Raw genomic sequence first — 14,627 nt, 5'->3', positions numbered from 1 at the left:
GAGGCATTTCTGTTCCTGCAGGGGACAGTCACGTTGGCCCTTCTGGTGACCCAGCGTCTTTTGTCCCATGTGCTGCTCCATACACCCCCTCTGTACCTGCATTGTTGGATTTAGGGACCTACATATAAGTTTTAGATGTGTTCCCATTCCCTTTTATTGTGTAAGATTCAGCCAGGCGTGCAAGCTGGTAAAACCTAGGCTAGAGTCTAACAACAATTTTCCACCTTCCCCATGGGTCATCTGTATCTGGTGTTGAATTGATAAGGTCAGGTGTGCAAGCTCAGGCCGTGGTCCTGTGGAAGAGCCCACCACCACCTCGGACTGTTACTTACTTTATTAAAAAACACATTTTTTTTTTTTTTGACGCTGAGTCTTGCTTTGTTGCCCAGGCTAGAGTACAGTGGCACAATCTTGCCTCACTGCAACCTCTGCCTCTTGGGTTCAAGCTATTCTCCTGCCTCAGCCTCCCAAGTAGCTGGGATTACAGGCATACACCACCATGCCTGGCTAATTTTTTGTATTTAGTGGAGATGAGGTTTCACCATGTCGGTCAGGCTGGTCTTGAACTCGTGTCCTCAGGTGATCCGCCCACCTCAGCCTCCCAAGGTGCTGGGATTATAGACATGAGCCACCACACCCGGCCAAAAAAGCACAATTTTAATAGGCTTGTTTGTGTGGCTGCTGTCAGACACACAGTTACGACCAGGGAGGGGAGGACACAGGAAGCTCTAAAAAGGTGACTTAAAAAACCCAAATTGTGTTCCAGGGTCACATAGTTTATGGGACCTCTGTTCTCTACATTTTAAAAGCCCTCAAGGGATTTCCTATGTTATCATTCCAAAGGCAATCCAAAGTTTCCCCCAAAGAAGGTCAAATTACATATTCTACGTAGGCTCTGTAGACAGAGAAATGTCTAACTTTCCATATGAAAGGGTAAGCTCTAATTATATGGAAATGTTCTCTCTTTGGCCGATGCCAGCTCATGGGAGCCCTTCTATAGCTATTTTTATGTTTCCAAGACAAAGCGCTCGACTGTGTGTCCCGGGTGCTGGGCTTCTGGAGAAAGGGAAGAGCGTTCTCTTTGTTCCCTTGGAGGGTTGGGGTGTCCTGGCGGAGTGGGAACAAGGCCTGGGCTGGGGACATGTGGGTAGGATGGGGAAGGGGGTGTGTCCGTGTCACGAGGAACCCGCATGAGCACGGTCCAGGCGCTGCTGGGTGTGGGGTGTTTGGGGATGGCCAGGAGCCCTGCCAGCCCTGCCTGGTGTGCGGCGCTGCAGGCTGGGGTGGGTCCCAGGGGAGTCAGGGCGAGCTGCTTGACCGTTCTCAAGCCTCTAGGCCCAGAGATTGCCAGGCTTTGGCAGGGCAGCTGGTGAACTGGCCGCATTCCTGGGCCCCTTCCGCAGGGGCTGGGATAGGATCTGTCAGGGGCGAGGCCCAGGAATCTACCCCTTCACTAGTAGCTCAGCTGATTGTGATGCACGTGGCTGCGGATTGCACTCAGACTTGCTGGTGTGGACAGCAGGGAATCACACGAGGGCTGCTGAAATGTAACCAGGCCGCTCAGACAGCGCTGGGCTGCAGTGCAGGAGAGGACGGGGTACAGGCCTGGGGGTCGGGGCAGAGAGGCTGACTGGGGAGGCTTTTAAGGGCCTCAGGTGAGAGATGATCAGGGCTGAGCTGCTGGCAGGGGAGGAAGGCAGAGCAAGATGCAGCATCCTGGAAAAGATGGTTTGCCGGGGCCACAGTACTCCAAGTGTGGTCCCCCAGACAGCACAGACAGCAGCAGCAGCATCCCTGGGAGCACTTTAGAGATGCAGAGTCTGGCGGGGCGCAGGGGCTCACGCCTGGAATCCCGGCACTTTAGAGATGCAGTGTCTCGCGGGCGCAGGGGCTCACGCCTGGAATCCCAGCACTTTGGGAGGCCAAGTGGGTGGATCACTTGAGGTCAGGAGTTTGAGACCAGTGTGGCCAGCCTGGTGAAACCCCATCTCTACTAAAAATACAAAAGTTAGCCAGGCATGGTGGCGCGTGCCTGTAATCCCAGCTACTCGGGAGGCTGAGGCAAGAGAACTGCATGAACCCAGGAGGTGGAGGTTGCAGTGAGCTGAGATTGCACCACTGCACTCCAGCCTGGGCAACAGAGCAAGACTCTGTCTCAAAAAAAAAAAAAAAAAAAAAAAAAAGAAGAAATGCAGAGTCTTGGGCCCAAACTATTGAATCAGAGCCTGACTTTTAACAAGACTCAAGCAGCACCATGGCCGGGGCTCAGCCTTCTGTGCATGTTGACCAATCAGGTACTCGAGCAGAAAGATGGGGATGGTCAACGTGATGAACTCAGAGGCACCAACCATGGTGTCCTGGGTCAATGCACACAGAATGCACGCAGGCCCCTTGCAGGCCTTCCCACCCATCAGAAGCTCAGTACACCTGCCAGAGTCCCAGGAGGGCCAGGGAGGTCACAGGTTGTGTGAGGCCAAGCACAGTCTGAGCAGAGTCTCCTTGTGCTGTGGAAGTGGTTTCCAGCTCTGACCTCCCTGGGCGGCAGGCTAGGAGACTGGATCAGGGGCCTGCCTGCTCGGCCTGGAATCCCTGTTGCCCTGATTATGAGCTGTGTGGCCTTAGGCAAGTTACTTAACCTCTCTGAGTCTCAATTTCCCTGTCAGATTGTGCGGATAGGAACAGGCCTCACCGCCTATGGTGAGGTGGTGAGATGGCGAGAGATGTGTGTGAAATGCCGGAAGAGTACGAAACCCTGTGGGTCTGTGTGTTGATCAGCGTGATGTCTGGATTCAAACCCAGCTCCTCCGTGTAAGCTGGGAAAGTTATTCAGCCACTCTGAGCTTTTGTTTCTTTTTGTGGGCTCAGAGGGGAAAGCAAGGAGAGCGGGGGGTGGCAGGGACAAGGTTTCATCTGATGGTATCATGGGGGAAGTCACTTCCTGAATGATGGAGCTGTTTGTCAGTTTCTGGAGTTTATCCCAAAGATCTCTGCCCAGATGTTTTAAGTTTGTACCCGTTTCCGTGTCTCCAGGAAAAATGACACAGCAGCCCCACTGACTCCTGTTTTCACACTCACGCCCCGGATCATTTTGTGGTGACTCTAGCCAAGAGTATGGCCTGTGTCGTGTCTGTTACAGGCCGAGGTGGGAAGAAAAGGTCGTCCTTGCATCTGGAGGGGCCAGTTCATGCCTTGAGGAGGAGAGAGGCACTCTGAGTCCTGCCATTGTCCTCAGGGACGGCCAGGCTTGCCGTTGTCCCCTATGTCTGTTGGGGCGCCTTCTCCTGGGGATGTGATGTCTGCGTTGATTTTGGGGTGTCCAAGTGTACCAGGCTAGTATCCCATTGAGAGTCACCCACCATGGGCGGATTCACCCATTCCCGTCATGGTGCCTGGGGCTCCAGCAGCCTCATCACAACACAGCCTGGTAGTTGGAGGGCCTGAGCCTTTGCCATGACTGCCCCTGCTTAGCCGCAGGACTGCGCACCTGTCGGGGACTGGGGTGGGCAGGCCATTCTCTCACAGGCCCACCCCAAGGCTCCAGATGGGCATGTGCATTGTTCAAACACCGTCACACCTTGAGGGTGTGAGGGGGCAGCGTGAGGCAGACGAGAGAGGCGGAGGTCTCACAGTGAACCACAGGACGTGCTATCCTGCAGCTGGGACGCAGGCCTGTCTGACTGGAGCCCCCATTCTGGGGGCCTCACACTCCCTACGACTGTGATGCTCGTCCCCCACTCTGCCCTGATGCCACAGGAGTGCACGGCAGGCCTGGAGTCGCCTTCGGAGGGGGGTGAGAAGGCCATCGGGGGGCAGGGGGTGCTACCTGGGTAGAGGGTCCCTGGGTGAGGACCGCCTCGGCTGGAAAGCTGTCTGAGCGGCCGCCCAGGGAAAGGTGAGCTGCTTGGACGTCATTCTCAAGCTGTAGGCCGGAGGTTGCCTGACTTTGGTGAGAATCGCTGGGAATCTGGTGGCTGAGCACATTCCTGGGCCCAGGCGCTGGGATTGGATCAGTCTGGGGTGGAGCTGCCACGGACTGGCTCCTGCAGAGAGCAAGAGAGGAGAATGGGCCCAGTGTCCACTCCACTCTGTGGGAGGCCGTGGTGCCGTCCGGAGGCCAGATTGGTGTCCACTCGCCTTCCTGTCTGCTACTCCGAGCGCGGCTTCTGTGGAGCGGGGATCTGTGGTTTCCCCGCGTGGTTGAAGGCAGCCAGTGGAAGGCAGGCTTGTCAGCTCTGGGGGGCAGGACCTGAGGGCATTGGGGGAGTAGAAAACCCCAAAGCAGCCCAAGATGCTCAGAACACTTGGAGGATGTGGAGGACAGAGGTATACCAGGACCCCTGCCCCTTCCAGAATATTCTAAGCAACCAGAGAGGGCAGGTGCCTCTGGGAGGGGAGCTGTAGCGAGGGCCCTGATTGGAACCATGGCTCTCTTCCTTGGCAAGTATCCTGCCAAGGGCACCCGACGTCCTGTCTGGCAGGGCTGGAGAGACTCTGGGCTGCCTGGAGTTCAGGCCGGGCATCACAGGCAGAGGCAGGCGTCCCAGCAGGCTGTGTAACAGGTGAACAGCTGTTTCTCCTTGGTCATCTTGGGCTCAACTAACACTCAGTTACCATCCCTGCCAGCGCCTGCACGAGTCCACGTGAGACCCTACCCTCTGCCTCAAGTCAGTGAGTGGGGAGGGTCTCAGAGGGGAGAGCAAGGAGAGCTGGGGCAGCAGGGACGAGGTTGCATCTGATGGTGTCAGAGTGGGGATCAATTCCTGAATGATGGAGCTGGCTGCAATTTTCTGGACTTATCCCAAAGATCTCTGCCCAGATGTGTTAAGTTTTTACCCGTTTGCGTGTCTCCAGGAAAACTGACGTTGCTTCATTGGGATGCCTGTGCCAGTGGGGCTGGCACAGGGTGCACTGAGGTCATTGAATGGGCTGGGGGCACTTCCAGAGCAGGGGAGGCTTGTCCAGGTTTTACTAATTGTTGTTGGTTGACAAGGAGTGTGAGCCAATGGCTCTTGGCACAGAAATAGACTGTGAAGCTCGGGGCCTCCAGGCGCCTTCCGAGGCGCACAGAGGGACATTCACCTGCCCTGACCTCACTCCACCTAATCGGACATCCCCATGGCTGTTCCTGGTGGTCTTTGGTGTCTGAGGCCGGCTCCTCCGTGTGAGCTGGGAAAGTTATTCAACCTCTCCAAGCTTTGGTTTCTTTTCGTGGACTCAGGCCTTCTCTTGCTTATAGACCTAGGACTGGAATCTCTGGGTCATAGGCTAAGTCTGTGTTTCCCTTTTTAAGAAACTGCCAGACTGTTTTCCAAAATGGCTGCACCATTTTCCATTCCCACCAGCAGTGTGCACAGGGCTCCAGTTCCTCCCCCTCCTTCCTCACCCACAGTTGCTGTTGTCTGTCTTTTTGACGATCACCGTTGGAGTGGACGTGAGGTGGCAGGACACTGCAAGGTCAGCATGCATTTCCCTAAAGACCGCTGCCGTTGAACATCTTTTATGTGCTGTATTAGCCATACATCTGTGTTCTTTGGTGAAATATCTATTTAAATCCGTTGCTGATTTTTATTTTTATTTATTTTTGAGACAGAGTCTCACTCTGTCGTCCAGGCTGGAGTGCAATGGTGCGATCTCAGCTCGTTGCAACCTCTGCCTCCCGGATTCAAGCAATTCTCCTGCCTTAGCTTCCCGAGTAGCTGGGATTATAGGTGCACGCCACCACACCCGGCTAATTTTTGTATTTTTAGTAGAGACGGGGTTTCACCATGTTGGTTAGGCTGGTTTCGAACTCCTGACCTCAAGTGATCCGCCTGCCTCAGCCTCCCAGTGTGCTGGGATTACAGGTGTGAGCTGCCACACCTGGCCTTCTTTTGCTGATTTTCAAATGGGATTATTTGCCATCTTACTGGGTAGTAAGAGTTGTTTATATGTTCTGGATTCAAGTCTTCTGTTGGATATATGATTTGCAAATATTTCCTTCCAGTCCGTACTTTGTATTTTCACTTCACTTTTGGTATCTTTTGAAGCACAAAGGTTTTATTTTATTATTTTTTATTTTGATGATGTTCAGCTTATCAGTTTCTTCTTTTATTGGTTGTGCTTTTGGTCTTGTATCCAAGAAATCTTTGCCTAACTCAAGGTCATGAATATACATCTACGTTTTCTTCTAAGCGTTTATAGTTGTAGATGTTACATGAAGGCTATAATCCATTGTGAGTTACTTTTTGTATATAGGGTGAGATAAGGCTGTGAATTCCCATTTTTTGCCTGTGGATATCCAACTATGCCAGCATCATTTGTTGTAAAACAAAAACTCATTCTTTCTCCACATTAAATTGCCATGGCACCTGTGTCAAAAATCTCAATCATTGCATTTAAGGGCCCAGCTTTCTCTCTCCCTCTCTCTCTTGATCATCATGGTGGTTGGCAGACTGGCTCAATATCATATTAACCACTATTCTAAATGTGTGATCTGATTTACCAAGAGGTGCAAGGACCTCCCACTAGAAGACTTAAGTCAAAGCCCGCTGCAATGTGACCACCTGAGGTTGGTCAAAGGTGTTGGGGTTCGTCCGAGCAGCAGAGGGCCTGTCTCTGCCACTTACCAGCTGTGTGATCTGAGTTAAGCATCTTCATCTCTGCCTGCCTCAGTTTCCCTGTCTGTAAACCGGGGGGGGGCGGTAGGAGCTTCATATCTCAAAGGATTACTGTAAAAAAGATGAACAGATACACGGCAAGTGCTCAGAGGGGAGCCTGCACAGTTAATGTTAGCTGTAATACAGATGCAGTATTTTCTGCAACTACGTTTGACTCCAAATGCTTAGCCTGGTTCCACATAGACTAAGATGAAAGAAGGGAAGGGGCAGTGGAGGGGGACTCCATATCGACTGTGACTGTCCCTTAGCCGTTCCTGCAGCTCACAGATCTGGCTGTTTCTGGCATCACCTGCCTGGGGCAACAGACGCAATCCCATACTCTTTATGTAAATGTCCCTCCTTTCCTAGGAAGGCCTGACAAAGCATGGGTCCCTTCCTGATGCCAAAGAGAACTGGAAGAGTCCTTCTCTGATCATTATAAAAGGAAAGAGCTGGGAATCATGAAAACAGAGCTAACACCAGCTTCTCCTCCTCTCTGTTTGGTTTCTACTGGATTCAAGTATCAGACATGCATGCACACATACATACCTGCATGCCCCACACGGACACATACACATACACACACTGACATGCACACATGCACATACCTGCACACCCCCCTGTACACACAGTTGTGCAGATATGATCACAGAAACATAAACAGATATGCACATGCACACACCCCTGCACACACACCCTTGCACACACACCCCTGCATACACATGCACACACATCCCTACACACCCCTGCACACACACACTTCTACACACACATCCCTGCACACACACCCCTGCACACACATGCATGGAGACACACCCCTGCACATCCCTGCACACACACCCCTGCACACACACCCCTGCACACACATACTTCTACACACACATGCACACGCACATACACCCCTGCACACACATGCACACACACCCCTGTACATACATGCACACACATCCTTGCACACACCCCTGCACACACATCCCTGCACACACACACTCCTGCACACACGCATTCCTCCACACACCCCTGCTCACACACCCTTACACACACACACTTCCACACACACATGCACACACACCCCTGCACACACATGCACACACATCCTTGCACACACACCTGCACATCCCTGAACACACACCCCTGCGCACACATCCCTGCACACACACCCCTGCACACACATTGCATGCACACACACCCACACATACTCCTGCACATGCATGCACACACGCTCACACACACCCCTGCACATGCATGCACACACACGCAGCCCTGCACACATACATGCTTGGCAGGCTCCTCCCTCCTCCATCTCTTCCTCCTTTCCTTTATGAGCAGTTCTCCCTCCAGAGGCCCAGACTTCCTCTTTCACATCCAGCTGCTCTTCTGAATATTTGTTTCCAAGGGCTGCCCTTTGCACCCCTTCACCCCTACCTGAATCCTAACACTTGCCCCTTAGGGTGGGATTCTCCATCTTGGCACTGCTGACCTCTCTGGCTGGGTTATTCCCTGTCTTGGGCAGCCCTCCTGTGCAGTGTGGGGTGTTTAGCAGCCTCCCTCGCCTCCACTCAACTGCAGGCCAGGAGCACCTCCTCCCTGCATTTGTGACAATAGAAAATGTCTCCAGACATTGCCGATGTCCCCTGGGAAACAAAACCATACTCTGTTCAAAACAGCTGCCCTGCAGGCTCTTGTCAAAAGTGTGCAGGACAGAAATTGGGAGGCTGAGAGTGGGCCCTGGCGGGCACGGGTCAGGAGAACTCGGAGGGGCACATTTTGCAGCCTGTTCCCACAGTGAGAATCCCGTGTGCTTGTCTCCAGGGCTTTGCTCACTCTCCTGGGAGCTCCGGAAAGCTGCACTTGTGCTCCCTTCCTCGTAGGTTTGCTGTGCAACAGTCGTGGCTTCTGTGGCTCCTCAGGCCCGGGGGCGCCCCTCGAACCCTCCACTCTTGCTCCAAGCACCTTCCCTGGGAAGCTGCATCTGCCGGGTTCGCAGACAGGAACGGAAACATGGACGGAGCCACGTGGCTGAGCCTCTGTCCTGATAACGAAGCTCCGCTTTGGAGGAAAAAGCACAAATCGCTACAAGCCCGGGGCACAGGCGACCTCGCTCTGCAGAGAAGAGCGGATGCCAAGCTGTGGAAAAGCTACCAGCTCCAGCGCTTGGCTGAGGAGTTGGGGAGAGGGTGTCGGGAGGCGCGGTACCTGCACGTCGGAGGCCTGGACCGACTGCAGTCAGCGCGTCTGTTAGGCTGGGGAGGAGGACGGGCCAGGGAAAATGAGCCCGCCTCAGAGGGGCCCGTCCAGCGGAGATCAGCCAGGCCCCCAAGGGCCAAGGAGAAGCACAGAGCGGCCCCTAGTGAAGAGAGGAGTTGCAGGGAAGAGTTGGGCCAGCAACACCCCAGGCACTCCAGGCCCCGGAAGACAGCAGCGAGCCCAGAGAAACCACAGACTACAAAAGCCATGGGTCAGACGAATTCTCACCTGGCCCTGCCTGAGAAGAGAAAGGGAAGGCGAGAACCTTCGACCAAGTCCGGGGGTGGCCGCGGTGCCATCCACCCTCGGAGGAGCAGGGGGCCGGACCTAAAAAGGCCAGACCCACTCGTGGCTGCTGTGGGAGAAATCAGGCGTGTGGAGGGAAAAGAGAAAGGAACAGCTCGGGCGGGGAGGAGGCCACTGGGACAGGGGGCAGTTTGCTTTGTTCCAGCCCTGACCAGTCGCTCTCGGGGACAGAGTCCAGAGGGGAAGCTGAGAGACCTCGGGCAGCTGTGGCCAGCTGGTGCCAGCCACAGAAGGGAAGCTGTGTCCCCAGCATCTCAGTGCACGCTCCGGGAGAAGAACAAGTGGCAGAAAGAGCTGGAGTTGGCCTTTGAAGAGTTGTTTAACATAAACAGAAAGCTGAAAAAACACCTGCGCTTGTACCTGGCACTGAAGCCCAGGATGGACCAGAGCCCCGGGGAAGAGCATGCCTTCTCAGAGATGCAAGAATGTGGCGCTGAGACCCCAAGAGGGAAGAAAACAGCAGACGCAGAGATGCTGCCCGCTGGGGAACCCAGGAGCCTAGCAGAGGAGGTGGAGCAGCAGGCAGCGTCCAAGACCAACTTGAAAACGTTAATGGGCAAGGTCAAGCCCACGTTTAGAAATGGAAGTCAAACATTGTCTCCTGAGGCAGGTATATTTATCAGTGAAGGGGACTCATTATCGTATAGCACTGAATCTGGACAAGAGACCCCCAAACTGGGCATGCTGGCAGAGGGCTCCCTTCAGCTCCACCTTCAAGACCAGACAGACAGAGCGGGTTCAACGGCATCCAGGCAAAGGCAGAAAGCAGAGATGGAGCAGAGAAGACAAAAACAACTGGAATCGCTTGAACGAACGGAACACCCAGATATGAGCTTGGAAATCCACTACAAGGCTGAGTTAGAAAAAGAGAGGAGGGAGCAAAGAAGGGCTCGACTGGCGCATCTGAAGTCCTCCTCCACAAGAGCCCGGGAAAGGGAGAGAGGATCTGAGCTCAGCACCAATTCCCCATCGGGCACCAGCCTCGCCGACGACGACTGGCACAGTCAGATGATCCGAGACCAGCAGCAGCAGATTTTAGAGCAAAACAAGTTGCACAAGCAGTTTCTTGAAGAAGCCAGGAAACGCTTGCAAGAGTTCCAGAACATATGCTAAACGCGAGAGGCCCACCCGGGGTAAATACATCATTGATAATGGTGATGCCAGAGCTGATACCCGAGTCTCTAAGATCTGTGTTTGCGTCATTGCCTCAGAGACTATTAGGCCTCTTTAAAATGGGCAGTCTGGGGCCAGTGCAGTGGCTCACGCCTGTAATTCCAGCAGTTTGGGAGGCTGAAGTGGGCAGATCACCTGAGGTCAGGAGTTCGAGACCAGTCTGGCCGACATGGCGAAACCCCATCTCTACTAAAAATACAAAAATTAGCCGAGCATGGTGGCATGTGCCTATAATCTGAGCTACTCAGGAGGCTGAGGCAGGAGAATCACTCGAACTCAGGAGGCAGAGGTTGCAGTGAGTCGAGATTGCACCACTGCACTCCAGCCTGGGTTACAGAGTGAGACTCGTCTCAAAAAAAAAAAAAAATGGCAATCTGTCATACTGACAGATTGAGATGGAGTCTCACTCTGTTGCCCAGGCTGGAGTGCTATAGTGCAGTCTCAGCTCACTACCCCTGCCTCCTGGGCTCAAGCGATTCTCCTGCCTCAGCTTCCCAAGTAGCTGGGATTACAGGTGCCTGCCACCACGCCTGGCTAGTTTTTTGTATTTTTAGTAGACACGGGGTTTCACCACGTTGGCCAGGCTGGTCTTGAACTCCTAATCTTGTGATCCGCCTGCCTCGGCCTCCCAAAGTGCTGAATTACAGACTTGAGCCACCGTGCCCGGCCTAGTCTTGCCTTTAAAACGAAGTCCCATTTGGGAAACCACCTATATACAAGAATAGGAACCTGTGTGGGTTTCAGTGGGTGTGTCTAGCCCGTGTACTGTGGATGCATCTCCCAGAGCTGATCATGCCACTGCACTCCGGCCTGGGGGACAGTCTGTTTTCAGGGGCCACAGGCACAGATGGAGATTCCAGGTTATTTAAGCCCTTCAGATGTTTTAGCCAAATAAACACTGGCCTTTCAGGGGCACCCAAGGTCAGACGGGCACAATTTCAGGAAACAGATCACTTGGTGCTTAGCCACGGGCTGAGACATTAACAGAGACTGAACCAAAGCTAAAACCTCTTAGTCTTTCTAAGTGACAGAACCAGCATTGTTTAAATAGCACATCACGTAATACATTCTTATAACTTTAAGAGAAAAGAGAGAGGACAGAAAAGAGAAGATAGGCAACCCTCGCCCCACTGGGTGACTCCCTCTGGGACTGGCAAGGGTGTGGGCACCTGGGTGTTTGATCAGTTTCCTCCCCGCTAGCTTTGCCACCGACCTGGCATCCACCATGGCCACGGAGACCTCACACTGGGTAGCTTCTCTTCTGCCAGTTGCAGTCTTAGGGACAGGGACAGAGATCAACACACTTTTTCTGCAAGGAGCCAGAGAGGAAGTATTTTAGCCTTGGCCAGCAGTGCAGCCCCTGTGGCAATTACCCAGCTCTACTGCAGCTACTCAGAAGCAGCCACAGATGATACAGAAATGAAAGGGCGTGGCCAGGTTCCAATGAGACTCTGCAAAAATAGGTGGTGGGTGGCATCTGCTCCTTGTGCCATAGTTTGCTGATCCCTGGACTAGGATGGTTTCAGAGTCTGTCTCCCTCCCTTCCAAGAACCTCAGATACATTGACTTAGATCAACCAGTCTTCGTTTGTGACATGTTGGTATCATTGGTCCCCGAATGGCCTTACTTATGAATATTTTGTAGATAATATAATGAAGCACTGTGAGCCCACTACCCAGACCCAAGACCCAGAAATTCACTACCTGTGCGCTACCTCCCTTTTCCCTCCCCCTGCTGCCTCCTTGGATGTATACCTGCCGATGGCTCACACCTATAATCCCAACATTTTGGGAAGCCAGCGTAGGAAGTCCTTGAGCCCAGGAATTCGAGACCAGCTTGGGCAACATGGAGAGACCCTATCCTACAAAAATTTGAGCATGGTGACGTGTGCCTGTAGTCCCAGCTACTTGTGAGGCTGAGGCAAGAGGGTCGCTCGAGCCCCAGAGGCTGAGGCTGCAGGGAGCTGTGATCACACCACTGCCAACCTGGGTGACAGAGCGAGACCCTGTCTCAGCAACACAAAGATGCTGGGCACGGTGGCTCACGCCTGTAACCCCAGCACATTGGGAGACTGAGGCTGGTGGATCGGAGTTTGAGAGTCAGGAGTTTGAACAGCCTGGCCAACATTGTGAAACCCCGTCTCTACTAAAAATACAAAAAATTAGCTGGGCGTGGTGGCAGCACCTGTAATCCCAGCTACTCAGGAGGCTGAGGCAGGAGAATTGCTTGAACCCAGGAGGTGGAGGTTGCAGTGAGCTGAGATTGCGCCACTGCACTCCAGCCTGGGTGACAGAGCGAGACTCCATCTCAAAAAAGAAAAAAAAAAGAAACAAAAGGTATACCTGCTGAATGTGGGGCTTAGCCCTCCCTATCTTTATCCGTACATGTATGCTAAACATAGTGTTTAGTTTTACTTGGTTTTGAACTTTATAAAAAGGATATTATGTGGGGTCTTTTGGAAGCTAGGCTTTTTGGGCTCAGCATGGTTACTGAATTCATCCACATCACACAAACGCCTCTCTTACTCATTTTCACTGCAGCATATCCTCATCGTGTGTATGATCATAGCTTCTCCTGTTTCGTGCTTGTTTCCAAAAAGAGGACTATATCTCTGATGCATTTGAATCAAAAGACTGGGTATCAAAAAGTGCTTTTGGCACAGCTGGGATGTAGGTGTGGGAAAGATCCCATTTATTGCTCTTTTTTTTTTTTTTCCTATTTTTACCCTTTTTCCCCAGAAAAGATTGACCTGTTCTTATAAAATATTTAATTTGCAAATATGAGGCCAGGCGCGTTGGCTCATACCTGTAATCCCAGCACTTTGGAAGGCAGAGGTGGGTGGATCACTTGAGGTCAGGAGTTCAAGACCAGCCTGGCCAACATGTGACGAAACCCCTTCTCTATTAAAAATACAAAAATTAGCCGGGCGTGGTGGTGCACGCCTGTAATCCCAGCTATTCGTGAGGCTGAGGCAGGAAAATTGCTTGAACCCAGGAGGCAGAGGTTGCAGTGAGCTGAGATTGTACCACTGCACTCCAGCCTGGGGGCAGAGGGAGGCTCCATCTCAAAATAAATAAATAAATGTACAGATATGAGTCCTAGACACTGTCTTAGTCACTAGAGATGAGCAGTGAGTCATGCACATGGAACCACAGGACTCCTGCTCTGGTGGAGGACGCAGGTGATGAGTGAGTAACAGCTGGAACTCTGGCTGTGTGGGGCGAGGTGCCCAGCGGGACCCCAAGTGCATGCCTCTGAGAAACTTGAGCCGGACTTCCCTGAAGAACATGAAGCTCGTGGAACCAACAAGCGTTACGCTCATTCGGACGGGGTGGGAGCAGCAACCCACAAGACTTTTTGTTTTTGCTTTTGGGTTTTTAAATCACCAGTAGCTTAGGTCTCTGTTGTCTGTGGCTTTCTGCTTGAGGCCAAGTAGAGAAAATTTGGGGCCGGGCATGGTGGTTCACACCTGTAATCCCAGCACTTTGGGAGGTCGAGGCAGGTGGATGGCTTGAGCCCGGGAGTTTGAGACCAGCCTGGGCAACATAGTGAGATTGTGTCTCTATAAAAACAAAAAGTAGCCAGGCACACTGGCCTGCACCTATAGTTCCAGCTACTAGGGAGGCTGAGGTGGGAGGATCCCTCGAGCCTGGGAGGTCCAGGCTGCAGTGAGCTGTGATTGCGCCACTGCATTCCAGCCTGAGTGACAGAGACCCTATCTTAGGGGGAAAAAAAAGCAAATTTTGATCTTAGCCTGGTTTGTATCTATCCTCTGGTTCCGGAATGTCATGGGCTAGGGTTGCAAAGTCTCTCCACAATTTGCTGTAGGCTCAACATGATTAAGAAGGAAGCTGGGGGTCAGGAGGGCTGCTGTTTCTCAAAAGCCACAAGGATTTCTCAGGGCAGGGTGTCACCGTGCTCCTGCTGTTCCTGCACTTGCGTTGTGTCTGGCTATTTTTTGCATATGGAGACCTGGAGCGTAGCCGCCTGTCACTATAACATCACCTCTGTCTGAGAGGGCAGAGAGGATGTTAGGGGATGACTGAGTTAAAAGCCATGGCCACAATGGGGCCCAAACATTGAGTAGCCAAGGTCTTCATGCCTTAGCCTGGAAGCCACAGTCTGATGGAGGGACCAGCCTGCCTTTGAGTGGGTTATTCTTGTTTCTGTTTTCAAAGGTAGTATTTGTGACCCGTGTGTTCTAGGTTAGGAATCGCCCCTTCTTGGCCACACTTGAGCTAAAACTAGGTGTGGAAACAGGCAGTG

At 52.7% G+C, this 14,627-nt stretch overlaps 2 protein-coding genes across 2 annotated transcripts in view; both read left to right on the top strand.

Annotated features, from left to right (window-relative positions):
- The window catches only part of TIMP2 (TIMP metallopeptidase inhibitor 2), a 73,096-nt gene that overhangs the window by 23,940 nt on the left and 34,529 nt on the right, over positions 1-14,627 (top strand). The window lies entirely within an intron of this gene.
- Positions 8,320-10,358, top strand: CEP295NL (CEP295 N-terminal like). The gene has a single exon (XM_074020751.1). The coding sequence runs from the start codon at positions 8,637-8,639 to the stop codon at positions 10,299-10,301; it is 1,665 nt and encodes a 554-aa protein (XP_073876852.1). The 5' UTR covers positions 8,320-8,636; the 3' UTR covers positions 10,302-10,358.

The sequence above is a fragment of the Macaca fascicularis genome, chromosome 16 (genome assembly GCF_037993035.2).
Source record: "Macaca fascicularis isolate 582-1 chromosome 16, T2T-MFA8v1.1".
NCBI lineage: Eukaryota > Metazoa > Chordata > Mammalia > Primates > Cercopithecidae > Macaca > Macaca fascicularis.
Note: the sequence above shows the minus strand (reverse complement) of the source record. Positions and strands in the feature narration are given on the sequence as shown.

Excerpts from the sequence above, each read along its gene's own strand:
- CEP295NL (XM_074020751.1), top strand. The coding sequence starts at position 8,637 with ATGGACGGAGCCACGTGGCTGAGCCTCTGTCCTGATAACGAAGCTCCG.